The sequence below is a fragment of the Equus quagga genome, chromosome 1 (genome assembly GCF_021613505.1).
Source record: "Equus quagga isolate Etosha38 chromosome 1, UCLA_HA_Equagga_1.0, whole genome shotgun sequence".
In the NCBI taxonomy this organism is placed as follows: Eukaryota; Metazoa; Chordata; class Mammalia; order Perissodactyla; family Equidae; genus Equus; species Equus quagga.
Genome location: NC_060267.1, coordinates 103,566,661 through 103,594,330, shown reverse-complemented (window position 1 = coordinate 103,594,330; position 27,670 = coordinate 103,566,661). Strand labels below are relative to the sequence as shown.

At 40.6% G+C, this 27,670-nt stretch overlaps 1 protein-coding gene across 1 annotated transcript in view; it reads left to right on the top strand.

Annotated features, from left to right (window-relative positions):
- Positions 1-10,740: 10,740 nt before the first annotated feature.
- The window catches only part of MKRN2 (makorin ring finger protein 2), a 27,360-nt gene continuing 10,430 nt past the window's right edge, over positions 10,741-27,670 (top strand). The window contains exons 1-5 of the mRNA XM_046642812.1: positions 10,741-11,058; positions 21,361-21,489; positions 22,546-22,727; positions 23,939-24,243; positions 25,543-25,757. Coding sequence (XP_046498768.1) covers positions 11,033-11,058; positions 21,361-21,489; positions 22,546-22,727; positions 23,939-24,243; positions 25,543-25,757 — 857 coding nt within the window. The 5' untranslated portion in view covers positions 10,741-11,032. The remainder of the gene's footprint in view (positions 11,059-21,360; positions 21,490-22,545; positions 22,728-23,938; positions 24,244-25,542; positions 25,758-27,670) is intronic.

The following is a 27,670-nucleotide window of genomic DNA, read 5'->3' as shown; positions in this document are numbered from 1 at the left end:
ACATGAAAAGGTGCTCAACATCACTAATCATTGGGGAAAGGCAAATCAAAACTGCAATGAGCTATCACCTCACACCTGTTAGAATGGCAGTCATTGAAAGACAAGAGATAACAAATGTTGGCAAGGATGTGGAGAAAAGAGAATACTTGTGTACTGTTGGTGGGAATGTAAATTGGTGTAGCCACTATGGAAAACAGTATGGAGGTTCCTCAAAAAAATAAAAATAGAACTACCATATGATCCAGCAATCCTACTTCTGGGTATATAGCCAAGGGAAATGAAGACAGGATAGTAAAGAGATAGCTTCACTCCCATGTTTACTGCAGCATTATTTACAACAGCCAAGATATGGAAACAACCTAAGTGTACATCGATGGATGAATGGATAAAGAAGATGTGGTAAATATATATATCGTGGAATATTATTTAGCCATGAGAAAGAAGGAAATCCTGACATTTGTTTTCTTAATTTCTTCTTCAGATTGTTTCTTGCTAGTGTATAGAAATAGAATTGATTTTTGTGTATTGATCTTGTTTCCTGCAACTTTACTGAATTAATTTATTTCTCTAATAGTTTTTTTGTGAATTCCTTAGGATTTCCTATATACAAGATCATATCATCTACAAATAAAGATAGTTCTACTTCTTCCTTGCCAACTTGAATAACTTTTGTTTCTTTTTCTTGCCTAATTTCCCTGGCTAGAAACTCCAGTATAATGCTGAATAGAAGTGGTAAGAGTGAATATTCTTATCTTGTTCCTGTTCTTAAAGGAAAGCTTCCAGTCACTCACCATTAAGTCTGATGTCAACCCTGGGTTTGGGGTAGATGACCTTATTGGTTTGAGGAAGTTCCCTTCTCTTCCTAGTGTTTTTCTTGTGAAAGGGTGTTGGATTTTGTCAAATGCATTTTCCACACCTATTGAAAGAACCATATGGGTTTTTTTTCCCTTCTTCTATTTATAGTGAATTACATTGATTGATTTTCATATGTTGAACCAATCTTGCATTCCTGGAATAAATTCCACTTGGTCATGATGTATAATCCTATTTATATGCTGTTGGATTTAATTTGCTAGTATTATGTTGAGGATTTTTACATTTATATTTATAAAGTATATTAGTCTATAGTTTTCTTGTGATGTCTTTGTCTGATTTTGTGATCAAGGTAGTACTGGCCTCATAGAAAGAGTTGGGAAGTATTCCCTCCTCTTCAGTCTTTTGCAAGAATTTATAAAAGATTGGTGTTAGTTCTTCTTTAAATGTTTAGTAGAATTCACCAGTGAAGCCATTGGTTCTTGCTTTTTCTCTGTGGGAAGTTTTTTCATTACTAATTGAATCTCTTTACTTGTTAGAAGCCTATTTATATTTTCTCTTTCTCCTTCAGTCAGTTTCAGTAGTTTGTGTTTTTCTAGAAATTTGCCCATCTTATCTAAGTTATCTAATTTGTTGGCATACAATTGTTTATAATATTACTTTCTAATCCTCTTTATTTTTGTAAGGTTGGTAGTAATATCCCTTGTTTCATGCCTGATGTTAGTAATTTGAGTTTTCTGTATTTTTTCTTGGGCTGTCTAGCTTGTTTGTCAATTTTGTTAAGTTTTTCAAAGAACCAACTTTTTATTTCATTGATTTTCTCTATTCTATCTGTATACTCTATTTTATTTATTTATTTATGCATAAATCTTTATTGTTGCCTTCCTTCTGCTTGTTTTGGGTTTAGTTTACTCTTCTAGTGTCTTAGGTAGAAGATTACATGATTGATTTGAGATTTTTAACATAAGCACTTACAGCTATAAATGTCCCTCCAGTACTGCTCTCAACGTGTGCCATATGTTTTGGTATGTTTTGTTTTTCTTTACATTCATCTCCAAGTATTTTCTAATATCCCATGTGATTTCTTCTTTGAACCATTGGTTATTTAGGAGTGTGTTGTTCAATTTCCACATATCAGTGAATTTTCCAAATTCCCTTCTATAATCAATTTCTAATTTTATTCCATGTCCATTGGAGAACATGCTTTGTATTATTTCAGTCCTTTTACATTTATTGAGATTAGTTTTATGGCCTAGTATGGCCTATCCTAGAGATTGTTCCATGTACACTCAGAAGAATGTATATTCTGTTGTTGCTGAGTGTTCTATGGATGTTGGTTAGATCTAGCTGATTTATAGTGTTGTTCATATCTTCTATTTATCTTCTAATTGTCCTATCCATTATTGAAGATGGCATACTGAGGTCTTCAACTACTGGTGAACTATTTCTCTGTCTAGTCTGTGAGTTTTTGCTTCATGTATTTTGGAGCTCTCTATTGGGTACATATACATTTATAATTTTTATCTCAATAAATTAATGGTTTTATCATTCTAAAACCTTTTTTTGTCTCTAGTAAAAAAAATTTTGTCATGACATCTATTTCTTCTGATATTAGTATAGCCACTCCAGTTTTCTTTTGGTTACTGTTTGTATGATATATCTTTACTATCCTTTTACTTTCAATGTATTTTTATCTTTGAATGTAAAATACATTTCTTGTAAAAAGTGTGTAGTAAGATCATAGTTGTTGTTAGTTTTCATTCTGCCATTCTCTGCCTTTTTATTGGAGAGTTTAACCCATTTACATTTAATATAGTTACTGATAAGTTTAGATTTATGTTTCCTGTTTGTTTTCAATATGTCTTATGTCTTTTTCTGTTCCTCACATCCTCCATTACTGCCTTCTTTTGTGTTGAATATATATTTTCTAGTGTACCATGTTAATTCCCTTGTCATTTCTTTTACTGTATATTTTTTGTTTTCTTAGTGTTTCTCTGGGAATTATAATTAACATGTTAATTTATAACAATCTAGGTTAGATTAATACCAACTGAATTTCAATAGCATACAAAAACTTTGCTTCTGTATTGCACCATTCTCTCCCCCATCTTTTATTGTCATACAAATTACATCTTTATATGTGTGCCCATCAACACAGATTTAAAATTCTTTATGTAGTTGTCTTTCTAACTGGGTAGGATAAAAAAAAGTTACAAAAATGCATTTATGCTGCCTTTCATATTTACCTATCTAGTTATCTAGTTACTTTTACTGGTTCTCTTTATTTCTTCATGTGGATTCAAGTTACTGTCTAGTGCCCTTTCATTTCAACCTGAAAGACTCCCCTTAATATTTCTCATAGAACAAGTTTTCAAGTGATGAATTCTTGCAGTTTTTGTTTATCTGGGAATATGCTATGTTCTCCATAGTTTTTGAAGGATAGTTTTGCTGAATATAGAATTCTTGGTTGATAATCTTTCTCTTTCAGCAGTTTGAATGTATCATTCCACTGCCTTATGGTCGCCATAGTTTCTGATGAGGAATCAGCTGTTAATTTTACTGAGGATTCCTTGTACATGATAAGCATCCTTTTGATGCTTTCAAAATTCTTTCCTTGTCTTTGTCTTTCAGCAGTTTGATTATGATGTGTCTAGGTATGGGTCTCTTTGAGCTTATCCCACGTGGAGTTTGTTGAGCTTCTTGGATGTTTAGATTAATATTTTTCATCAAATGTGGGAAGATTTCTTGCCATTATGTCTTTAAATATTCTTTGTGTCCTTTTCTGTCTCTTTGTAGGACTCCTATATGTTGGTAAGCTTGATAGTTTCCAAGAACTCTCTGAGGCTCTGTTCTTTTTTCTTTAAAAAAAAAAAGGCAGCTTTATTGAAGCATAGTTGATATACAAAAAACTGCACACATTTAATGTATACAATTTGATTAGTTTGGACATAGGCATGTACCTGTGAAACTATCACCACAATCAATGTAATAGGCATATCCATCACTGCCAAGATTTTGCTTGTGATTTTTTGGGTTTTTTGGTAGCTGTTATTTTGTGATAAGAATACCACATGACATTTACCCTCTTCAAAAAATTTTAAGTGTACAATCCAGTATTGTTAACTATAGGCACTATGTTGTACAGCAGCTATCTAGAACTTTTTATCTTGCATAATTGAAACTTTATACTCATAGAATCTGTTCATTTTTATTCACTCTTTTTCCTTTTATATTCCTCCAACTAGGTAATACCAATAGGCCTATATCCAAGGTCACTGATTCCTTTTCTGCCTGCTCAAATCTACTGTTGAGCTCCTCCAGTAAAATTTACATTTCAGGGACTGGCCTGGTGGCATAGTGGTTAAATTCCGTGCATCCCGCTTTGGTGGCCTGGGGTTCACAGATTCAGATCCCTGACACTGACCTAGCACCACTCATCAAGCCACACTGTGGCAGCATCCCACGTAAATTAGAGGAAGGTTGGCACAGATGTTAGCTCAGCGAAAATCCTCCTCAGGTAAAAAGAGGAAAATTGGCCACAGATGTTAGCACAGGACCAATCTTCCCCACCAAAAAAAAATTTACATTTCAGCTATTGTACTTTTCAACTCCATAATTTCTGTTTGGTTCTTTAATACTTTCTGTCTCTTTATTGATATTCTCCATTTAATGAGAAATCATTCTCATACTTTCCTTTAGTTCTTTATACATGGTTCTTTTTTAGTTCTTTGAACATATTTAAAATAGCTGATTTAAAAATCTTTGTCAAGTAAGTCCAACATCTGGGCTTCTTCAGGGATGGTTTCTACTGACTGCTCCCCGCCACCCATGTACGGGCCATACTTTCTTGTGTCTTGGAATGCTATATAATTTTTATTGACAACTGAACATTTAAAATAATGTAGTGTGACAACTCTGGAAATCAAATTCTCCCCATTCCCAAGGTTTGTTGTTGTTGCTATATGCTGTTCTAGAGTGTCTTAAAACTTCTGAAAAGCAGCCAGAGAAAAGGAGCACTTTACCTTCATGGATGTAAAAATAAGATTGATGGATGGCTTTGTAACAGAAAAAAATTAGGCCAGAAGACAAAACAAAAATGACATTTTTAAGTGTTTGGGGGAAACTATCAACCTAGAGCTATATACACAGAGAAAACATCTTTCCAAAATGAAAGGTATACATGAGTTAGTATACACACACATATTTTCTTGCTTTGTTAGCTAAGACGGCCAAGAAGCAATGACACCTCAGTGGTAATAAATATACCTAGCACCTAGATCTTGGTTTCTAATGATATTCTCCAATAGAGGCAACCAGGCCTCCTTGAGGCAGTGGCTCTTTCTAGGATTGGAACAGAAAATAGACAAGATGAGCCTGAAGCATCTTGTAGTCCTGAATAGTAAGAAAGTCCTCAAGAAAAAAAAAAACACCATGATGGGGGTGTTTTAGTGGCCAGAGATGGAACAATTTAAAGAAGAAAATAAATAAATTAGTATTGGGTTATAAGCCAAAGTATAAAATAAATATCCATGAGTCCATATTGATATACATAAATTACCGAATAAATAAATAAATAGAGGGAAATAGACAAAACTCCCATGCAGAAGAATTCTAAGTAATTTATGAAGATACTCTACTCTCAAGGAGATGGAGCATAACTCCCCACTCTTTAAGTGTGGGTTGTGTATAGTGACTTCCTTCTAAAAAGGACAGTATGGAAATGAGGGAACTTTACAGTGGAAAAAACCTGACAAACACAACCTCAGCCAGGTGACCAAGGTTAACATCAATGGTGATAAGTCATATTGGTGGTATGCACCCCTTATATGATGTGATGACAATGGCACTTTAGCTCTAGGTTCTTCCTCCCAAAGCCCATAATCTCAGTCTAATGATGAGAAAATGTCAGATAAATCCTAGTTGAGGGACATTCTGCAAAACGTCTTACCGGAACTCCTCAAAACTGTAATGGTCATCAAAAACTAGGAAAATCTCAGAAACTGTCACAGCCAAGACGAGCCGAAGGAGACATAATGACTAGATGCAACGTGGTATCCTGGATGTGATCCTGGAATAGAAAAAGGTATAAACTAAGGAAATCTGGATAAAGTATGGACACTTTAATTGTTCATAATTTTAAAAAAAATTTCATTAATGATGACTTATATGCTACACTGATATAAGATGTTAATAATAGGAGAAACTGAGTACAGAGTATATAGGACGTCTATACTATCTTCACAACTTTTCTGTAAATCTAAAATTATTTTAAAATAAAAAGCATATTTTAAAATGGGGGAAAATTATTATTTCTCAACTAATAAAAGCTGAGAAAATTAATTCTTGGAAGATCTTCAGTATAAGAAATACTAAAAGAGTTCTTCTGGTTGAATAAAAGTGATCCTAGATGGAAACATGGAATGGCTGAAATGAAGAATACCAAATTTTAAAACAGCATTTACTACAATATGTTGTTGGGTTTAAACATATGCAGAAGTGAAATATATGATAACAATAGCACACAATAGGGGAGGAGAGTAAATGGAGTTAAGCTGCCGTGGTTTTTTGCATCGTTGAGAAAGGGGTAATAATAGTAATAAACCCTAATAAGTCACAGATGCATATTGTAATCTCTAGGGTAATCACTAAATAATTATTTAAATATATAATTAAAAGTGTGTAAACAATAAAGAAAAATATGGAATAATGGAAAATGCTTAATCCAAAGGAATGTAAGAAAGGAGAAATAAAGAACAAATAATAGATGATATGATTGGAAAATTAATAGCAAGATGGTAAATTTAAGTTCAACAATATTATATTTAAATGGAGTAAATAATCCAATTCAAAAACAAAGATTATCAGACTGGATTTTAAAATTAATCAACTATATGCCATTTACAAGAGGTGCAATTCAGATATAAAAATACCACATAGGGGCCAGCCTGGTGGCACAGCAAAACTCACACATTCCACTTTGGTGGCCTGGGGTTCGTCAGTTCGGATCCCAGGTGCAGACATGGCACCGCCTGGCAAGCCATGCTGTGGTACGTGTCCCACATATAAAGTAGTGGAAGTTGGGTACGGATGTTAGCCCAGGGCCAGTCTTCCTCAGCAAAAAGAGGAGGATTGGCGGCAGATGTTAGCTTAGGGCTAATCTTCCTCAAAAAAAAAAAAAATACCACGTAAATTGAAAATAAAAGGATAGAAAGAGATATTTCATACAAACACTATCTGAAAGAAAACTAATATGATTATATTAATATCAGATGAAGTACACTTTAAAACTAGAAGAATTTCTGGAAATAAAGAGGGACATTTCCCTTTTTTAACTAGCACTCTCAGAAACATCTTTTATACATGTGATTTTACATAGTATATTACATGCACCACAGCATGATCTTCACATTCTTCCACTGAAAATACTACCCTGATGCAATGAACAACTGAATTCTTAGAAACAGCTTTTATACCTGTCTTTACATAGTGTATTATGCACACAATAGTGTGGTGAATACATTCTCTTACTGATATAACACTGTCCAGATTCACATGTGCAACTAGTACAAAGACGGACATTTCTTAGTGATAATGTGTTGACACAAGAGAAGATAAAGCAATCTTAAATGTGTTTGAACCTAAAAACATAGCTTCAAAATATGTAAATCAAATGTTGACCAAACTAAAAGGAGAAGAGACAATTCCATGATGGGATTACACTAGAAATCAATAAGAAAAAGATAACTAGAAAATCCTCGGTTGTTTGCAAATTAAGCAGCAAGCTTCTGAACAACTTTTGAATCAAAGAATAAGCAACAATGAAAATAAGAAAATATTTTGAACCAAATGGTAAGGAAAATATGACATAAAAACTTGTGGAATGCAACTAAAAGGTGCTTAGAAGGAAAATAACAGCTTTACTTAAAAAAGAAAAACGTTTGAAAATTGGTGATTTAAACTTCCATCTCAAAAAGCAAAAAAATGAGCAATTTGAACTCAAAGAACATAGTAAAAGGAAATAGCAAAGATACAAGCAGAAATCTGTGAAATAGAAAACACATGTACAATTGAGAAAATGAACAAAGCCAAAAGCTTGTCCATTGAAACATTAACAAAATTGGTAAATTTCTAGTAAGACTGATAAAAAAGAGATAAAACACCAATTATTAATATCAATATACCAATTATTGATACCAACAATGAACGGAGACATCTTTGTAGATCCTACAGACATTTTAAAAAGAAGATATTATGAACAACTCCATGACAATAAATTTAATAATTTAGATGAAATGGACTAATTTATTTGGAAAAAAAAAAGAGCTTCCCAAACCTGACACAAGAAAATGAAATCTAATTAGTCCTTTATGTAATACAACAATTAAGTCTTTAAGAATCTTCCTATAATTTTAGCTCAGGGCCAGTCTTCCTCAGCAAAAAGAGGAGGATTGGCAGCAGATGTTAGCTCAGGGCTGATCTTCCTCAAAAAAAAAAAAAAAAATCTTCCTATAAAGTAAACTGCAGGCTGAGATGTCTTCAATGATAAATTCTTCCAAACATTTAAATGTGTGTGTGTGTGTGGGGGGGGGGGGGGAATCCCTATATTACACAGATTTTTCCAGAAAATAAAAAATAGGGAAGACTTCCAAACTCATTTTTTGAGGCCAGCATATCTCAGATAGCAAAACCTGACATGGACATTACAAAAAAGGAACACTACAAACCAATATCTCTCAGGATCAAGGACACAAAACTCCTAAACACAATATTAACAAATAGAATTTGATGATTTATAGAAAGAATAATATATCATGGCCATGGGATACCTGAGGAATTCAAGGTTGGTTTAACATTCAAAAATCAATTGATATAATTCAACACATGAACAGAATAAAGGATAAAACAATATGGCTTTCTCAGTAGATGGGGGAAAAGGATTTGATTAAAAATCACATGTTCATGATAAAAATGCTAAGAAAACTAGAAAGAGAAAGAAACTTATTTAATTTGATAATGGATAGGTTCAAAAACTCAGGGCTAACATTTTGATTAATGGTGAAATATTAAATACTTTCCCTGAATTCAGGAACAAGACAAGCATGTCCACTATTATCACTTCTATTTAAGGTTACACTGAAGGTTTGCAGCAGTGTAATAAGGCAAGAAAAAGAAACAACAGATAGGAAGATTGAAAATGAAGTAAAATTGTCATTATTTGCTGATGGCATGATTGTGTGTATAGAAAATCCAAAACAATCAACAAACCAACCATTAAAAGTAATCCATGAGTTTAGCTTGGAGCAAGCAACAAACAATTAGCACATTTTTAAAAATTTCATTTAAAACAGCATCAAAAAATCCTCTAGGTACCTAGGAATAAATCTGATAAAAGTTATTGAAGACCTGTCTACTGAAAACTACAAATTTTCTAATATACTTCCTAAATGTCTGAGAGATTTCAAAAGTTCTAAGTAATTGGAAGTATATATTATGCTTATTCATTGGAAGACAATATTTTTACAGCAAAGTTAAAGAAAGAACAATACACAGCTACATACAACAACATGGATACTTCACAGATACAATGTTGGTCAAAAGAAGACAGACAAAAGAGTACATACTGAATGATTTCATTTATATGAAGGTCAAGAACAATCAAAGCTAATTTATGGTGATAGAGGTGAGAATAAGCAGTCACCTTTGGGAAGTGATGACCAGGAGTCAGCATAAAGGAGCCCTCTGGGGTGTCAATATGTTTATCTTGATCTGGGAGGTGGTTTCATGAGTATATACATATGCAAAATTTCATAGAGGCATATATGTGTTTTGTGCACTCTACTATAGTCTGTTATATCTCAATTTTTAAAAATTTTAAAAAGAAATAAGAAAAAGCAATGGGAAACCATTAGAAGTGTTAAAGAAGGTGAACAACATGATCCAATTTATGTTTTAAAAATAGGTTTTGTGCGACAACAGACTAGAAGAGGGCAGGAGCAGAAGCCAGAAGAACAGTTAAGAGGCTATTGCATGGGCCAGGCAAGGAGTTCTTGACCTTAAAAATAAAAGCCAGCCATTTTATTAGCAAAAAGTGGGTTTATTCAGGAATAGCAAAGAATTACAATTCAGGACATGCTATCTATGGTGAACCGCAGGTAAATCTGGAGAACAAAGGAGAGGAGCGTTCTTTCATAGAGGCGAAGGAAGAGTTGGGAGGGGCTGTTGTAACAAAGAGTTCCTTGGAGGAAACTGGGAGTTCTAAGTGTAATGGCTTTTCATGGGCTGAGCTGTGACAGTCCCTCATTGGCTGAGCTGTTGCCAGGCAAGGAGAAGATCTTCTTTCCTCCTGCTGGGGTGGCAAAGCGGGCTTCTTCCTATTGCGTCTGCAATTTACGTCTGGTGGTAGGGCTTGCTAGCTCTCCCTTCTGGCCTCCTGACTCCCCTTGAAATGAGTTTCTGTTTACTAATTTTCACAGAGTGATGGTTACCTAGACTGGAACCACGACGGTGGCAATGGAGAGAAGACGCATTGCAGAGAGGTGTGGAAGCAGGATCTGCAGGACATGGGGAGCGAGAGGAAAGTGTCAGGAATATCTTTTGGGGGTTCCACCATAGGAGATGAAAGCGGAACAGCAGAGGAAGGCCAGGGGAAAAAATGAGGACTAACACTTGGGGTGGGAGTAGAGACTGTGAAAAAGAGCGATGGGAGAAGGCTGAGGATTTCCTGAAGCGGGAGGCGAGGTCTGGCGGGAACAGTTGAGGCAGGGCCTGCGAAAGCGCCTGGAGAGCGCACGTCGGGATGGGTAGGAGCGTTGGGATTAAGGTGCTCAGAGGAAAGGCGGCAGCTTGGCCTCGCGAGTGGGAAGGTGACTCCAGGGACGCGAGAGGTCGCTAAGGAATGCTCTTGGAGATGGGGGCAGACCCGTAGGAGCAGTGGCGCCGGGATCAGACCGGCAGGACTAGGATACCAGTAGGCCCCGCCCAGGGGGCCTGGAAATACTGGACAAAGGAATGCGGGGAGTGGGGGTCCGCTCCTGGCGCGGAACCAATTGTGACGACTGCGAGGTTTCTGGCCGGCGCTACAAAGGTGACACACGGGGGAGGTGGCGTGCGTCGGCGTGACGCGGCCGCGCGAGACCGGCAGGGCCCAGGCGGCGACGGCGACGGCGGCGGCGGCAGCGAGAGGCGCGGTGGCGACCAGGGGCCGGCCAGCCTGACCACCATGAGCACCAAGCAGATCACTTGCAGGTCAGCGCGTGGGGCCCGAGGGCCCCAGGGCTGTCGCCCGAGAGGGCGGGGCGGGGCGGGTTCGCGGGCGGCGTCCGAAGGCGGCGCTGGCGCTGCGGCCCGACCCCGGACCGGCCGGCGCGAGCGCAGAGCGTGTGGCCGCTGGGCTGGAGGGACGGGCGCTCCGGGGCCGGGCCGGGGTGGGGCTCCGCGGGGCGGGCTCCGCGGACTCAGTGTAGCAGGAACAGGAGGCCTGGAGTCGAGTCAGGGGGCGCTGAGAGAGCGGTGACCGGGGGGCGGGCTCCGCGGCAGCGGCCGTGAGCCGGCTCCGAGGGCCTCTGGGAATCTGGGCCCCCAGGCCGCCTTCGCCTCCGGGATCTGAAGAAGTCCGGTGTGACCTCAGCTTGCAGAGGGGTCGCCAGTGAGAACTGTCGTGCGGAAAATGGAAACGGCAGGTAGCGGTCACCGCAAGTTTGTTGATTGCCCCACGTTTCCAAGGCTGTTACAGTCATTGTCACTAGATTCCCCAGGAACACTGCTAGGCAGGTATTATTTCCCTTTTACAGTGCAGGAAACTCAGACTGAAAGAAACCGAGTGCTATTCTTTAGTCTCAATGAGAGGCCAGTTTACGTGGAGAAATCCAACGGTAATGGATGGATCTAGGCGGGTGCTGGTGGAAAATTCAAAACTGCATGGCTGCACTGTGACTGCTCATGTCAAGTAGAAAAAGCTTGCTTATGTAACACCTCAGTTCCTTGGTAAGCTTGAGGCCTGCCGGCACTGGGATCCTGCTCTTCCTGAACTGATAACTTGGATATTACGAATTTTATTTTAATCATTGGTTTCAGTTAAATCTGTGTGGGAAACATGGCTAAAAAAAGCCCAGTTATATGGTTTGGTTATGTAATAAACGGTTTATTTAAGTATCATCTATGTTTTTCTTCTCTTCATCAGTATGAACAGTTGAGAAGTGACTGTGTAAAAAGTTTTCTGTTGGTGTTGGTCTGTATTAACTGTTCAGCGAGTTTATCCAAGGCCCCGGTGGCTAATATTAAGCACTTGTCAGAAATTTGCACTTAGGTCTGTAGAAAAGAATTTTCCCAGGTTGTTTGTACTAGAACATCTTTTGTGAAGACCTGTGTATGTGTGTGTTTTTATTTGGATAAAGTTTCTCCTGTTGCAGCAATACTCTCAGTCCTTGTGGACGGCATAGTAAATTCCGGCTATTGCTTCTAAGATGTGTCCACAAAGCAGTGCACGTTTCCGTAGTGCTTGATAATTGAATCTCAACTGTGTGTGGTGTCTAATTTCACAGATAAGGAAAGCTTATGCTTAGAAAGACTTGAGAGTTGCCCCTAACTTCACATCTCACTACAGAAACGAAAACTTAAATCAGGATTGTCTTGCTTTTTCCTTCTGCGCTGAGAGTTGGCCTGACCTGAACGCTTTAATTCTGTGTCCCGAACAGATGTGTCCTGCAGGATGTGCAGTTGCGTGTAAACTCTGAGTGGGCTGGAATGCTGGGAAGGGATAAGTTCTAAGTACTAACTGGTGTTTGTTGGGGGGCTTACAATGTGCCAGGCGCTCTTTGAGGTGCTCTACCAGCCATTTCAGCCATATCGCGCGTCATCCAGCAACTGGATTCCACAGATGGTGAAACTAAGGCTAGGCATTGAAGTGACTTGGCCAGGGCCGTTCAGCTTCCAAGCGGCAGAGGTGTGGCATCAGAATCCATGCTCTTGGAGACTGTATAGCTCCCAAATAAGTTTGGGAAATGCTAAAGTTTCTTTACTGCAGGAGTTTTCAAAGCTTTTGATATGCTCATATGAAAGGTAAATTCATCCAAAAACATGCAGAAAGTAAAAGAGGTTTACTTGCAAAAGGATATGAAAGAGTCGGACCTCACGGGACTGTGTCGCCAAATAAAAAACACATTTAAATGAAAAAACCTGCAATACTACCAGGAGTACCAAGTGTGTTCACGGTGGAAAAGCTTTTTTCACTGTACTATCTTATTCACTGAAGTCTTATCTCCAGACATTGGTAACTTACAGGAAGTGTTCAAGGTATGATTTATTTTGGGGACCAGACCTAAACAGGGTGCTCAGCTGTTTTTGGTTTATTTCAGGGAGCAAAGTGTTTTTTGGTTTGTTTTCCTGACTGTGGAATGTGATATATGTGCTTATTCTGAGCGGCAGCAGGACAAAGTGTTAGTTTTGCTTCCATTCTAATCTTCGTTACTTCCCTCTAAGAGATGAATGTAAAATGCTAGGATTCTCAGACTTAACGACGAAAACACTCTGTATGTTATTGCCTGGAATGGCAAGAATAGCTGCTCACACAGTTGTGCTACCACTCAGCTCTGCTGGTTGCTTGACAAGCCTCTCTGTCCAGCATCTCAATCCGGGCATCATTTTTTGCTGATTCTTTTTCCAGACCATCTCCCTACGTCTTCCAATCTGTTTTCAAAGTCCTGGTGCAGGCCTTATTATAGCTCGGTAGCCAGTTTCTTTGTTCGCCTCCTGAGGTGATAGAGGTCCCTTTGTTTCATAATCACCAGTAGAAAACCCAGAATTCCGATTTCCTGAGAGTCAAGCCTAGAGCTTTTGATTCTTTGAAAGTCACAAAATATGGGGGATCTTGTCAGCCAGTAAGTGGTAGGAAGAACTTGAGCTCCAAAGTTGGGTGGTTTGGATTCTGACTCTGGTACCACCTGTGCCACAGTGTCCTCACCTGTAAAATGGAGCTGGTGTGCCTAACACAGCAGGGTTGGTTAAGAGATTAGATAATAATAACAACAAACTACCTTAGAGCATTTATGATGTATTAAGCCAAGCACTTACAGTTAAACCTCTCAGTACTGTGTCACAGCAGTCTATGAAGTAGAATTATTATAATCATATTACAGTTGGGCAAACTGAGGCTTGGCGTTTAAATAATTTGCTCAAGGCCACATAGCAAGCTGCCTGACTTCAGATTCTTCATTTAACCACTACACTGTACTGTATTTCATTCCCACCTTTAATAAGTTTAATTCAACCCTACCACCATTCCCGGCGTTAGCTCCCTTCCCACCCCCCCTTTTTTTTTTTTTGGAGGAAGATTAGCCCTGAGCTAACTGCTGCCAGTCCTCCTCTTTCTGCTGAGGAAGCCTGGCCCTGAGCTAACATCCATGCCCATCTTCCTCTACTTTATATATGGGACGCCTACCACAGCATGGCATACCAAGTGGTGCCATGTCCACACCTGGGATCCAAACCGGCGAACCCCGGGCCACTGAAACAGAACGTACGCACTCAACTGCTGTGCCACCGGGCCGGCCCCTCCCTTCCCTCTTGATGGATCTGTTGTCACAAGCAGTACAGCCATAAAATTTAAGCCTGTGAAAATATGCAGGAATATGTGAAGGAAGGTGACACTGAGAATGCAGATTACCCATATACTGGGAAATGATTGGCAAAAGCATTTTGCTAGAGGCAGGCACCATTGACAGGCCTACAGCAAACCAGATTGATTCCCTTTCACTCAGCCCTTGGCCTTGCCTAGAGCTGCTGGTGATTCTGTGGCTAGTAGTAAACCTGATATCCTTTGCAACAAACAATAGCCATACTGTCTGAAACAGTCTTTTGGGGTCACCCAGGATCATAGACCCTTTTGGAGTGTCCCCCAGAAAGAATTACCCTATTCTGAGTCTCTAGCTAGGAACTTGCTACCTGCACCCCACCCCCCACCCCAATTTATACCTCAGTCTTCTCTCTAGGAAGATGGAAGGGATGGTTTGGCCATGAGGAAGGGTGCGCAGTTGGAGATCCATTATAAGATACAACATGAAAGAGCCCTGGATTAAGTTTAGTATAACATAAATGGGGAAGGATGGCTATAAGCGGATGACAAGGATGCCCCAAAGGACAAGCAGGATGCGCTCAAGCTAGTTTTGTGTTTGTCACTGGAGATTGGAAATGGTGACATATGCTACAAAAATAGGACTGGGTTGGCTTCCGCTCTTATCTAACATTTGTTTCATTTGCCTTTCTTAAAGGCAGTGATGGTGGTCTAGAAGTTATTTTGAACCTGGTTAAATCTCAGCTCAGTCACTTACAGGAGTGAAATGGCTTGCATGAAGTCAGCAGCTTATAAGTGGCAAAACTAACTAGAAGACCCAATTGTGGTTAAATATATATATATATTTAAATATATATATATTTTATGGGAAAGATAATTAGCGAGTGCAGTTTCCAAGGCAAGTTTTCTGAATAGGACTTAATGGGAATTGTGGTAGGATTATGAAAGGCGTCCTTGTAGGACCACTGTTAAAAATCTCTGCTTTTGCTTGCCTGGTTAACAAGCGGTATCTGGTAGAGGACCTCTGGGAGTCTTCTACTCTGATTTTTTCAGGAAATCTTCTTGTCTACTTTTTCCAAAAGAAACTGTTAATGAAGTTTTTGTTGGATTTCATTTTTGTGGAACTCTTTATACAGCCATTTGAATCTGTTCTCTTCCAGAATTTATGAGTTTATTAATCCTGATGCCTCTTTGTCGTTCAGACTTGGCTCTTGGCACTGATTTTTTTTTTTACTTTATACCTTCAAACGTCAAAGATTACCGTATGTGAGGATGAATGAAATAACATTGCAGTCTTGAGTAGCTTTTCTCAAAAAGAGTTAAACTACAGTCATGCATCACTCAGCCACAGGGGTACGTTTTGAGAAATGCGTCATTAGGCGATTTCGTCATTGCATGAACATCGTAGAATGTACTTAGACAAACCTAGATGGTATAGCCTACTACACACCTAGGCTATATGGTACAAATCTTATGGGACCACTGTCATATATGTGGTCCATCATTGACCAAAATGTCGTTATGTGGCACATGGCTGTATTTAGAAGTGTAATATAGTTTTGTGTCCAGTAACCCCAAGACCACCCCTGTATTCAGAGATTGGCTAGAAGAACCCACCGGACTCAGCATATAGTTGTATTCAAGATTTATTACAGGGATGTGGGAAGGAGTCACAGCTAGATTATAAGGGAAAAGACACAGGTGGCATCTGGAGGAACCCACGTGTAGGCTTCCCACCTTCACTCCCTCCTGTAAAGGGTCACACAGCACATTCTTCCCCCAGCAACAAAAATGCAGCAACAAGTGCCCAGGGAAACCCATTAGAGATTAAGTGCCTAGGCTGGTGACCCTCTGCCTAGCATGTACCAAAATTCCAGACTCCCAGAAGAAAAGCAGATGTTCAGCATAAACCACATTGTTTGTACAGACAATTTAGACACAATAAGCCACTCTTATCACTTAGGGAAATTTTATATCAGTGTAGGGAACTGTTTACCAGCCAAGTCCCAGTTGCTTGCAGGAGCCAGCCTTGTAAGCAGGCTTTTCTAAGGATAGCAGGCTCAAACCTGGTATATTAACTCTTTTCTGCACACTTTCAACATCGGTATTGTGAATAACAAGATCCCTGTAGTATAGCCCTTTTTTTTTAAGTTTCTAACAAGAATACCCTTAGTTTGTCAGGTTCTGTACCTTTTTTCTTCCTTTCTTTCTAAGTAAACCTATAACAGCCTTATAGCGAGTTACTGTACAGTCTCTGATCTAGTGGAAGACCCCCACGGGGTGTTGCCTGGGAAAAGCCTACCTGACCACCTAGAAAAGACCTTAGAGGACAGCACCTCAGTATAGTCACTTCAGTCACAGGGTCCAGTTCTCATGTTTGTGGGCTCAGAAGTTTGATTGTGTTGGTGTACTTAGAGGTGGCTCATGCTAGCCAAACTCAGGAGATGCTGACATATAAACGAGAATACTGTCACGTGCCACATAATCGCATTTTGATCAACAACAGACCATGTATACGATGGTGGTCCCATAAGATTAGTTCTGTATAGCAGTAGGTGTGCAGGAGGCTGTACCATCTAGGTTTGTGTAAGTGCACTCCATGATGTTCACAATGACAAAATCGCCTGACAACACGTTTCTCAGAACGTATCCCTGTTGTTAAGCGACGCATGACTATACTCTTATCATTTTCCTGGGAGAAAAGAAACTGTCAGGTGGGCCTGGTCAGCACTTCCTCTGCTTTGGGGAAGATGAACAGGCCAAGAAAGTTAGAATTATACTTGGTGAGCAGGGAGGGATGTAAGGTCTTCAGATCTTGTGGCTTCCAGCTGGGGCAGCCTCCCAGGCCCATCATAAGGGTCAACGTGTAGCATGAATGTCACGTGAGTTCTCTGGTACCCTTTCTCTGAGAAGAATATTCTGGGCCTCCTGACATTCCTGACCTTCCTTAGAGACCATTCCCCTCCCTCTGTTGTCAAGCCTTTTTCCAGTTCCAGGCAGAGCCATATAATTGGTTAGGGTTAGGCTTTCTGTGTTCAATCACATCTAGTGATGTTCCAGTTGTGCCTTCTAAAGTCCTTCCCAGGCATTCTTCATTAGAGACCAGATGTTCCCAATGACGTGTTCAAGAGCACTAGCTCTCTTGGGTCAGGGGCCCCAGATTGGGAAGTACCATACTATGTGCCTGCTACCAGTGGGTCTGTGGGGTTGCAGGAAGAGCCCACTGTGGGCTGGAGGGGTGAGAAGGTTTCTTGGGCCAAGCCAAGACTCATGCTGGTCCATGAAGGAAAGTGGGTTATAACAATTCAGTGAGTGAAAAATGGGGCACAGTATTTTAGACAAGGGCCACGGTATGGACAAAGGCAGAGTGACAGGGACTAGCTTATTTCACTTAGCATAATATCCTCAGATTTCATCCATGTTGTCGCATGTGTCAGAATTTGTCTTCTTTTTTAAAGCTGAATAATATTCTATTGTGTGTATATACCATATTTTGTCTATCCATTCATCCACTGATGGACACTTGGGTTCTTTCCACCTTTTGGCTATTGTGCTGCTGTGAACATGGGTGTACAAATACTTGAGTCTTTGCTTTCAGTTTTTTTGTGTGTATATACCCAAAAGTGAAATTGCTGGATCATCTGGTAATTCCATTTTTAGTTTTTTTTTTTTTTTAGAGATTGGCACCTGAGCTAACATCTGTTGCCAATTTTTTTTTTTAATTTATTTTTCTTCTTCTCCCCAAAGCCCCCCAGTACACAGTTGTATATTCTAGTTGTAGGTCCTTCTGGCTGTGCTGTGTGGGACGCCACCTCAGCATGGCCTGACGAGTGGTGCTAGATCCACGTCCAGGATCCCAACTGGCAAAACCCTGGGCCGCTGAAGTGGAGTATGCAAACTTAATCACTTGGCCATGGGGCCGGCCCCTCCATTTTAAATTTTTTGAGGAAGCGCTTTACTGTTTTACATAGTAGCTGCACCATTTTACTGTATGTGCTGTTTTATGATTTTTTTTTTAATATTTTTTTATTTTTCCTTTTTCTCCCAAAGCCCCCCGGTACATAGTTGTGTATTTTTAGTTGTGGGTCCTTCTAGTTATGGCATCTGGGATGCCACCTCAGCATGGCTTGATGAGCGGTGCCATGTCCCCGTCCAGGATTCAAACCATCAAAACCCTGGGCCGCCGAAGCAGAGCGTGCGCACTTAACCACTCAGCCATGGGGCTGGCCCCATTTAATCTGCTTTTTTCAGTTAATAATCTTCAACTTTCTATGTCAATAAATTTTCATTTATCTAATACCTAGTCTGTACTCAGGTTTCCGCATTTGTCCCCAAAATGTCTTTTACATCTCATATGTCCAACCCAGAGTATAATCCAGGACTGAATGTTGCATCTGGTTATTATGTACCTTATGTTCTGTCAGCTAACCTAGTGTAGCGCCCTCCTTCTCTTGTTCTTTTTTTAACAGCTTTATTGAAGTATAATTTACATACCATAAAATTCACCTGTTTCAATTGTACAATTCAAAGATTTTTAGTAAATTTACAGAGGTGTACAACCATCACCACAATTAAATTTTATAACATGTTCATCATCCCAGAAAAATCCCTTGTGCCCATTTGTAGTCACTCCCTGTTACCCCCTCTCCCATCCCTAGGCAACCACGTATCTACTTTCTGTCCCTATGGATTTGCCTTTTATTTTGACATTACATATAAGTGGAATCATGCAATATGTGGTCCTTTGTGTTTGGCTCATTTCACTTACCATAATGTGTTTGAAGTTCATCCATTTTGTAGCGTGTATCATTACTTCATTCCTTTTTATTGCCAAATAATATCCCATTTTATGGATATATTACATTTTATTTATCCATTCACCAGTTGATGGAATTGTAAAAGTTTCATTTTTTGGCCGTTGTGAATAATGATGCTATGAACATTCATGTATAAGTGTTTGTGTGAATGTATGTTTTCATTTCTCTTGGGTAGACACCTAGGAGTGGAATTGTTGAGTCATACGGTAAATTTATGTTTACATTTTTAAGAAACCACCAAACTTAGCCCTCCCCCTCCCCCCGCTCTTTTTCATGACGCTTACTTGTTGAAGAAACCTGGCCGACACACTGCTGCTGCTCTTGTGTTTCTCTGATTACTTCCTCATGATGTCTTTAGCTTGTTCTCAGTCTCCTGTGTTTCCTATGAACTGGGAGTTAGATTTGGAGTTTTATTGGATTCAAGTTAAATGTTTTTGGCTAGAACACATTACAAGTTATGTTGTATACTTCATTCATATTGGATCACAGCAGCAGACACATAATGTTTGAGTTTCATTTTTTTCCACGTAGATACTGGGTCCAGCATCATTTGTTGAAAAGACTCTTCTTTCCCCCATTGAATTACCTTGACACCTTTATCAAAAGTCTGTTGATGATGTATGTGTGATCCTATTCACAGGCTCTGTAAAGAGCCTCCCTCAGCCTCCTTGAACTCCAGTCTCTGACTCTTCAACTCAGCGGGACTGCTGTGCTCTGCTTGGGGTTCCCCTCCCTGCACCGGGTCTAGAACATACCTCCAGGCAGAAAGCCAGGCTGAACATGGGGCTCACCTCCCTGTTTCCCTTCTCTGAAGGACCACTCTTGTTTTGTCCATGTCTGAGAGCAGTTGTTTTATGTATTTTGTTCTGTCTTCTAGTGTTTTTACAGTGGGAAGGCAAGTTCCATACTCCTTCATGTGGAAAAAGCAAAAAGTCTGTTCTCTTTCTTTCTTTCTTTGTCTCTGTACTTCAGTTTGGATAGTTTCTATTGCTATGTCTTCAAGTTTTCTGGGATTTTCTTTTGTAGTGTCTAATGTGCTGTTAAGCTTGTTCAGTGTAATTTTCATTTCAGATGTTATAGTTTTCATTTCTAGAATTCCATTTGGTTCTTTTTTGTATCTTCCATTTCTCTCCATATTATATTCATGCTTTCCTTTAATTCCTTCAGCATATCAAGCATAGTTATAATAGCTATTTTTTAAGTCCTGTCTGCTGAATCCATTATGTGTCATTCCTGTTATTGACTAATTTTTCTCCTGGTTATGGGTCACATTTTTCTGCTTTTTTGGTATATCTAGTAATTTTTGATTGGATGGCAAACATTGTGTATTTCTGAGCATTTGGATTTTATTGTCTTCCTTCAAAGAGTGTTAAAGTTTGTTTTGGCTGACAATAAGTTATTTGCTATCAGCTTGATCCTTTCGAAGCTTGTTTTTCAAAAAGCTTTATTAGGACGGGTCTAAAATACTCTTCACTCTAGGACTCATTTACTCTTAGTACCAAGGCATGTCCCTCTGGGATCTCTGTGGTTTGCTCTGAGTATTCAACCAGGTCTCTCCACTCTGGCTGGGCAGAATTAGAATGCCTCCTAATTGTTCCTTCAGGGCCAGAACTGGACCTCTCAGTGGAACATTCTTACACATATCTTTTGGTGTTATCCTATCTTATTTGATCCTCACCACAGCTCAGTAAAGTAGGTAGGCAGTGTAATTTTCATTTTATAGATAAAGGTAGTGAGGCCAGGCAGGTTGGTTTTGCAACTTTCCTGTAGGTGGCAGGGCTGGATCTTGAGCCCAGGTCTCTCCAACTCCATTAAAATCATGTCCTTTAAGCTCCATGAGAACAGAGAGAACAGTTTTTCAGAGTATTTTCTCAGTTATGAGGCTCACATTTTACGTATGGAACATACCTCACATTAAAAGGATGTATCTTAAAATAGAAGTGTATAGGATAATTTTCTAGAAAACTGTTGTTGAATTAGATGTGGTGCCTCTAAAATCACTATGTATTAAAATCAAAGAAATATGTATATCTCCAGTGCCTAGTAGAGCCTTGATACATAGTATATGCATAATAAATATTCGTATGCTAGGATCAAGAATATGGCGACTTTATTTTAAAAACTGTGCTTCTAAAAGTTTTATGCCTCTGCTTGTCTCTTCAGGTATTTTATGCATGGCGTGTGTCGGGAAGGAAACCAATGCCTGTTCTCACATGACTTGGCCAACAGCAAGCCATCCACCATCTGCAAATACTATCAGAAGGGCTATTGCGCCTATGGAACTCGATGCAGGCAAGAGCCCCGCGTTCCCAACAGTTACACTTAGTTACACTGTCAGGGATTCGCATCCATCATTTGGAGCATGGGTCTTGAGGGGAGAATTGTAATTTAACAGTAACATGACAACATTACAAAAAGTATGGCAGATAACTCTGAAACCTCAATTTCAGTACCTAAAAATAATTTTAATTTTTCAAAAACACTTTTCAGGCCTATTCTATGAGTCTGTAGTTATAAAATTGCACTCACAGTGTATGTAAGATTTTATATCTTGCTTTTTCCCCCTTAACATGTCATAAGCTTTTTCCTATGCTGCTGCTTTATCTCCTAAGTGTAATTTTACCAAGTTTCATAGCGTTAATGTACCATCATTTTTTAACTGTTCCTCTATTAGATATTTAAGTGGCTTCCAGTTTTTTGCTATGAGTACCCTTGCAGTGAACATTTATGAGCATATAGAGTCTTCCTTTTTCCCACTGACATCCATAGGCAAGTTTTGTAACTTCTAGCCAGGGAAACATTCCAAAAACCTATTCCCATGTTTTTGTAGTGAAGAGCTGATCTGTCTTCCTGGGCCACAAATCTCCTCAGTCCTTCCTCAGTGCCATCTGGGGATGATGGAAGTTGGCCCACCCTCCCTTCCTCCTTCCATCGGGTGCCCCAGAAATACAGTCCAGAGAGGCCAGTCTCCAGCTGTTACATTGGCCATTATTAACATTTTGGGGACTCTTCCCCAAGAGAACACTGGATGGTTGTCAGGAGATGTCATTTCAACATCTGTCTGGAACTTTCGCGCTGTCTTTGTGTGGTCTGGAGCAGTATGTCTGTCCCACTCAAGTCCCACAAGGACACTTAAGTGTGGGTGATAGACAGCAATGTGCCACTCACTCTGAATTGCCAGGCAGCTCTTACTAATTGATAAGCCTTTTATTAATTAAAATACGGGAAAATATCGTCTCATTTTCTACTTCCACAAATGGAGCAGAAGGAGAGATGTTCCACGTCTGGGGCGTGCGGGAGGCATGTGTGTAGAGTGTCTGTAATGCGTCTGCTGTGTGTTTTGTTTAGATATGATCACACGAGGCCCTCTGCCGCAGCTGGGGGTGCTGCGGGCACCATGCCCCACAGTGTGCCATCCCTGGCTTTCCACAGTCCTCACCCTCCTTCCGACCTCACTGCATCTATTGTGAAAACTAACTTGCACGAGCCTGGGAAACGTGAAAAGAGAACACTGGTACTTAGAGACCAAAGTGAGTAAGCATAATCCTTTCGTTGCTTTTTTGAAAAGCAGTCTTGCTTTTCCTGATGCTCCTTTCTGACCCTCTCTTGTCAGGAGGGCTCCTAACCTGATACTCTTCCAAGCTGTCCAAATGTAAAGACACCAGAACTGTCCTGAGCACAGGCTTTGTTTAGCTGCAGAGCGTTCAGATGCTGCATCCGGCCTTGTGCCCAGGGTGGGCAGAGCCCCACGTTTGGTCCGGCAAAACATAAAGAGTGACCTTTCTGTCAACGTGTAACTGCTGTCAGCAGAGAGTAGTCGCCCAATTCTGAGAAGCACCAGGCTACTCATTTCAAAGCTACATATTTTGATAAAGAGCATGTTTCACTGCTTGACTTCTAGGTCAGTTCATAGTGTTAGTTCTCAGGCCGAGCCAGTGTTTGGTATTTTAGGGTGTGCCTTTGGAAATGCAATAGCAACTTGGGGTTTGGGGAGTGGTCTGTCCCCTGGTACAGGCTTTGGGGAAGAAGAAGGCTGCAAATCATAAAACTTGTTTTCGTTGGCTAGTCCTTACCAGGTGAAGGGATTTCTAGTTATTGGAATTGTCAGCATGAGACAGGCAGATTCCATTCTAAGCGAACAAGTAGTCAGTGCAGTCAAATAGTCCCCTCTGAGAGGCTCAGAAGTGCGTGTGCGGGGCAGGGTCAGCTGCCATGGCGAGAGGGTGGCTGTAGGGCAGTTGAGCACTGGCCCCAGGGCCCAAAGGCTGGCTCTGCATTTTCCTTCTAGCTCACTTAAGGTGATTGCTGACTTTACTGGCCTAAAGGCAACCACCAGATTCGATTGACCTCATTCTAAATTCCTTTTGACTTACATTTTGTTTTCTTTTTCATTTTTATTTTTTTTTAGTGTTAACTGGTCTGTATGTTGACATTTCCATACTTACCATTTTTAAACAGCAACTTTAGTGTTCTTTTGTATAAATATATCATGGTCTGTTTTGCTATTTCCCTATGTTGCCATTTATGTTTTTTGGGTTTTTATTATGATAGTCAGTAATGTCCCTCTGAACATTTTATGCTATTCTGTCTTTTTTTCCCCTCTCGGCCTGTTTTTTTCTATGTTCCCAAGAGTGAAGTTCTTGAGGTCAGTGTTGCTTACTTTATTAGGTTTTGACTAACTGCTTATGAGAAAGGTTGGGCCAGTTTCCATTTGTGTGTGTGCTGTGTGTTTTGTCTTAAGATCTCTCTGGCATGGCTGAAGAAAAGACTTGCCCCAGTGTGGTGAGTAATCCAGGAGGCTGCAGTGACCCCCAGAATGGCCCAGAGATGAAGCCGCATTCCTACCTAGATGCAATTCGGAGTGGCCTTGATGACTTAGAAGCCAGCAGCTCCTACAGCACTGAGCAGCAGCTGTGCCCCTATGCGGCTGCCGGGGAGTGCCGATTTGGGGATGCTTGTGTCTACCTGCATGGGGAAGTGTGTGAAATTTGTAGGTTACAAGTCCTGCACCCCTTCGACCCAGAGCAAAGGAGAGCTCATGAGAAGGTAAAGTCGCAAGCCTTTACGTGAACTCGTGTTAAGATATTTGCAATGCACTAAGTGGCAAAATTGTTGGTATTTCTGCAAGCACCTTTCTGCCAATAACACCTGCATTGTGTACCTGGCATATTTATGCCCTATTTTCAAGTCCTTCCTCCTGTTGTCATTTTGCCAATTTTTAACTATTTAGAATAAAGAAAAAGGAGGCACTGGAAACATAAAGCAGTGCAAAGTTCAGAGAACAAATCTAGCTCAGGAGCATGGTGCTTGTGTGTGTGTGTGTTATCTGTCTCTTTCTCACACGTTCACACACGCGTCCTCCCTCCCTAGGTTTGCGTATCATTGTGGTTGGGATCCAGCCAGACTGAGTTCTGGAGAATTTGAGGAGCCCAGATCATAGTCTCTGAGCAGCCAAGTTGGCCGGGACCGTTCAAGTTCGTAGGTCCCAGTGTTTGTGGAGGCACTGCCTCACGCTAGGCTCTGTGCTTGGTGCAGGGTTCTGAAGACAGGTAAGAGAGAGAGGGCGGAGCGCACACTGCAGTGTTAGAGCTGTGAGGAGGAGGCGGTTGTGCTGTGGAGGCTGAGTCTGCCACTCTCGATTGTCCTCCCAGGGACTGTTCAGGGGAGCACAAAATTGGAGTTTTCCTCTTTACCCTGGTGTGGAGAGGTCTTTGTGCTGTGCGTTTTGGTTTATCTCATGTCTGTCACCATGAGCTCTCAGGGGCAGAGCCAAGGTCTTCATATCCTTTACACTAACTTGAACGCCTGATATACGGTGCTGCACGTGGGAGGTGTTCAGCACCTGCTTCCTGGGTGAATGCATTCATTACATAACTTGTTCTCTTGGGGAGAAGGGCTGCTGCTTCCCTCTGACTCTGGACTGCCAGCCTGATGTTTCAGGTTCAGGGTTATTCAGTATTTCTGATACTGGTGTGGTTTAGAGGGGGGAAAGGCGGTGGCCAGTGGAGCCAGGAGACCAGGGTCCCAGTCCTTGTGAACTCCCTGACTCCACAGTGGTCTCTAACCTTTTTGGACTTCTGTGGTCTTGGCTCTAAATTGGAGGTGACTATATTGTACTAGGAAAGCAAGGAGCTGGGCTGGTGATGGTTTGAAGTCCTTTCTGTGATCTGAGAGAGCTTGTGTCCTGAGTCCAGGGGCTGCTGGGCCCTGCCTGAAACAGCCGTGGTCCATATTCCTTCTTGATCTTGGTTGTGGCAGTGTGGCTGGCAGCTGCTCCTGTGCTCTCGCCCCTCCCCAGTGGCTCAGAACCTAAGAAGGTTTCCCTCCTCCCTCTCTGTGCTTCAGATCTGCATGTCAACATTTGAACACGAGATGGAAAAGGCCTTTGCCTTCCAGGCGAGTCAGGACAAGGTGTGCAGTATCTGTATGGAAGTGATCCTCGAGAAGGCATCTGCTTCTGAGAGGAGATTTGGGATTCTCTCCAACTGCAATCACACGTACTGCTTGTCCTGCATCCGACAGTGGAGGTGTGCCAAGCAGTTTGAGAACCCAATCATTAAGTAAGTACGGCGAGGAGTCTTGGCTGTGGGAGCTGGGGAGAAAGTTTGATTTGGGGCCTTCTCCCATCCACTCTGAAGTCTTCCCCTGTCCTCCAGAGGCGTTTCAGTGCAAAGATAAGTGGTGCATTCTGGCTCCTGGCTGCAGGAACTTGGGCACATCACGCAGCTGTCCTGGGCTCAAGTGCCTTTTCATTTAAAGGTTTGGGTAACAGTGCTGGCCAAGCTTTCAGGGTGTTGGGAGACACTCAGCAGGGAGCATCTGTGTGAGATGGTGTTAATGAAACTGGCCTATTTGACTCCAGCACGAGTAGTTAGTTACTAGTGGTCTGCCCTTAGGCCTAGTGCCTGTTGACCTTTTTAAGCTTCATTTTTTTTTTCCATCTGTAAAGTAGAATTATTTGAAGATTAAATGGAATAATGCATGTAACTCATTTCATATAATGTCTGATACGTGGAGTGTGTTCCATGAGCCAACACAGGATTCTTTTTTTCCCCAGCTTTATTGAGATATAATTGACATGTAACAATACAGGACTCTTAAATTCTACAGTTGGACAGGGGAAGAGCTAACTCATATTGAGAAGTTACTGCACGCTATGTACTTTAAGAAACTCTACACACACTTTAACTCATAATTCTCTCAGAGACCCTATGGTCATCATTCTCGTTTTACAGATAAAGAAACTGAGGTACGGTGAGGTCAGTAACTTGCCTAAAGTCACACATTTGTGTGGTAAAATAACTTTATTGAGATAAAAATGTATAATTCGGTGTTTTTCAGTTGTGCAACCATAACTACAAGCTAATTTTAGAACATTTTTATCATCCCAAAAAGAAAGTTCCATTTGCAGTCACTGCCTGTTCTTCCCTCCTTCCAGCTCCTGGCAACCACTAGTGTACTCTGTGTCTCCACAGACTTGCCTCTTCTGGACATTTCCTCTAAATGGAATCATACAATATATGACCTTTTGTGTCTGGCTTCTTTCACTCAGCATAATGTTTTCAGAGTTCACTCAGGTTGTGATATGTCCCAGTACTTCATTCCTTCTTATGACTGAATAATATTGCTCTGTATAGATATAACACATCTTATTTACCCATTCATCAGTTGATGGGCATTTGGGTTGTTCCCTCTTTGGGGTTATTATGAATAATGCTGCTATGAACATTTGTGCACAAGTTTTTGTATGGACATATGTTTTCATTTCTCTTGGGTGGATATCTAGGGGTGGAATTGCTTGGTCATTTGGAACCTCTATGTTTAACATTTTAAGAAACTGCCAGACTGTTTTCTGAAGTGGCTGAACCACTTTACATTCCCACCAGTAACATATGAGAATTCCAATTTCTCCACATCCTTGTCAATACTTGTTACTGTCTTTATTTCTCTTTTCTTTCTTTCTTTTTTTTTTTTTTTTGAGGACGATTAGCCCTGAGCTAACATCTACGGCCAATCTCCCTCTTTTTGCTGAGGAAGACTGGCCCTGAGCTAACATCTGTGCCCATCTTCCTCTACTTTATATGTGGGACGCCTGCCACAGCATGGCTTGACAAACAGTGCCATGTCTGCACCCCAGATTCAAACCAGCGAACCCCGGGCCACTGGAGTGGAATGTGCGAACTTAACCACTGTGCCCCTGGGCTGGCCCCTATTGTCTTTATTTCTCATGTTAGCCATCCTAGTAGTTGTGAAATGATACCTTTATTGTTGTTTTGATTTCCATTTCCCCAATAACTAATGATATTGAGCACCTTTTCCTGTGCTTATTGGCCATTTTGGAGAAATGCCTACTCAATTCTTTGCTCATTTTAAAATTGGGTTTTCTTTTTATTGTTGAGAAGAACACTTTTTTTTTTTTTTTTTAAATTTTTTTTTTTTTCTTTTTCTCCCCAAAGCCCCCTGGTACATAGTT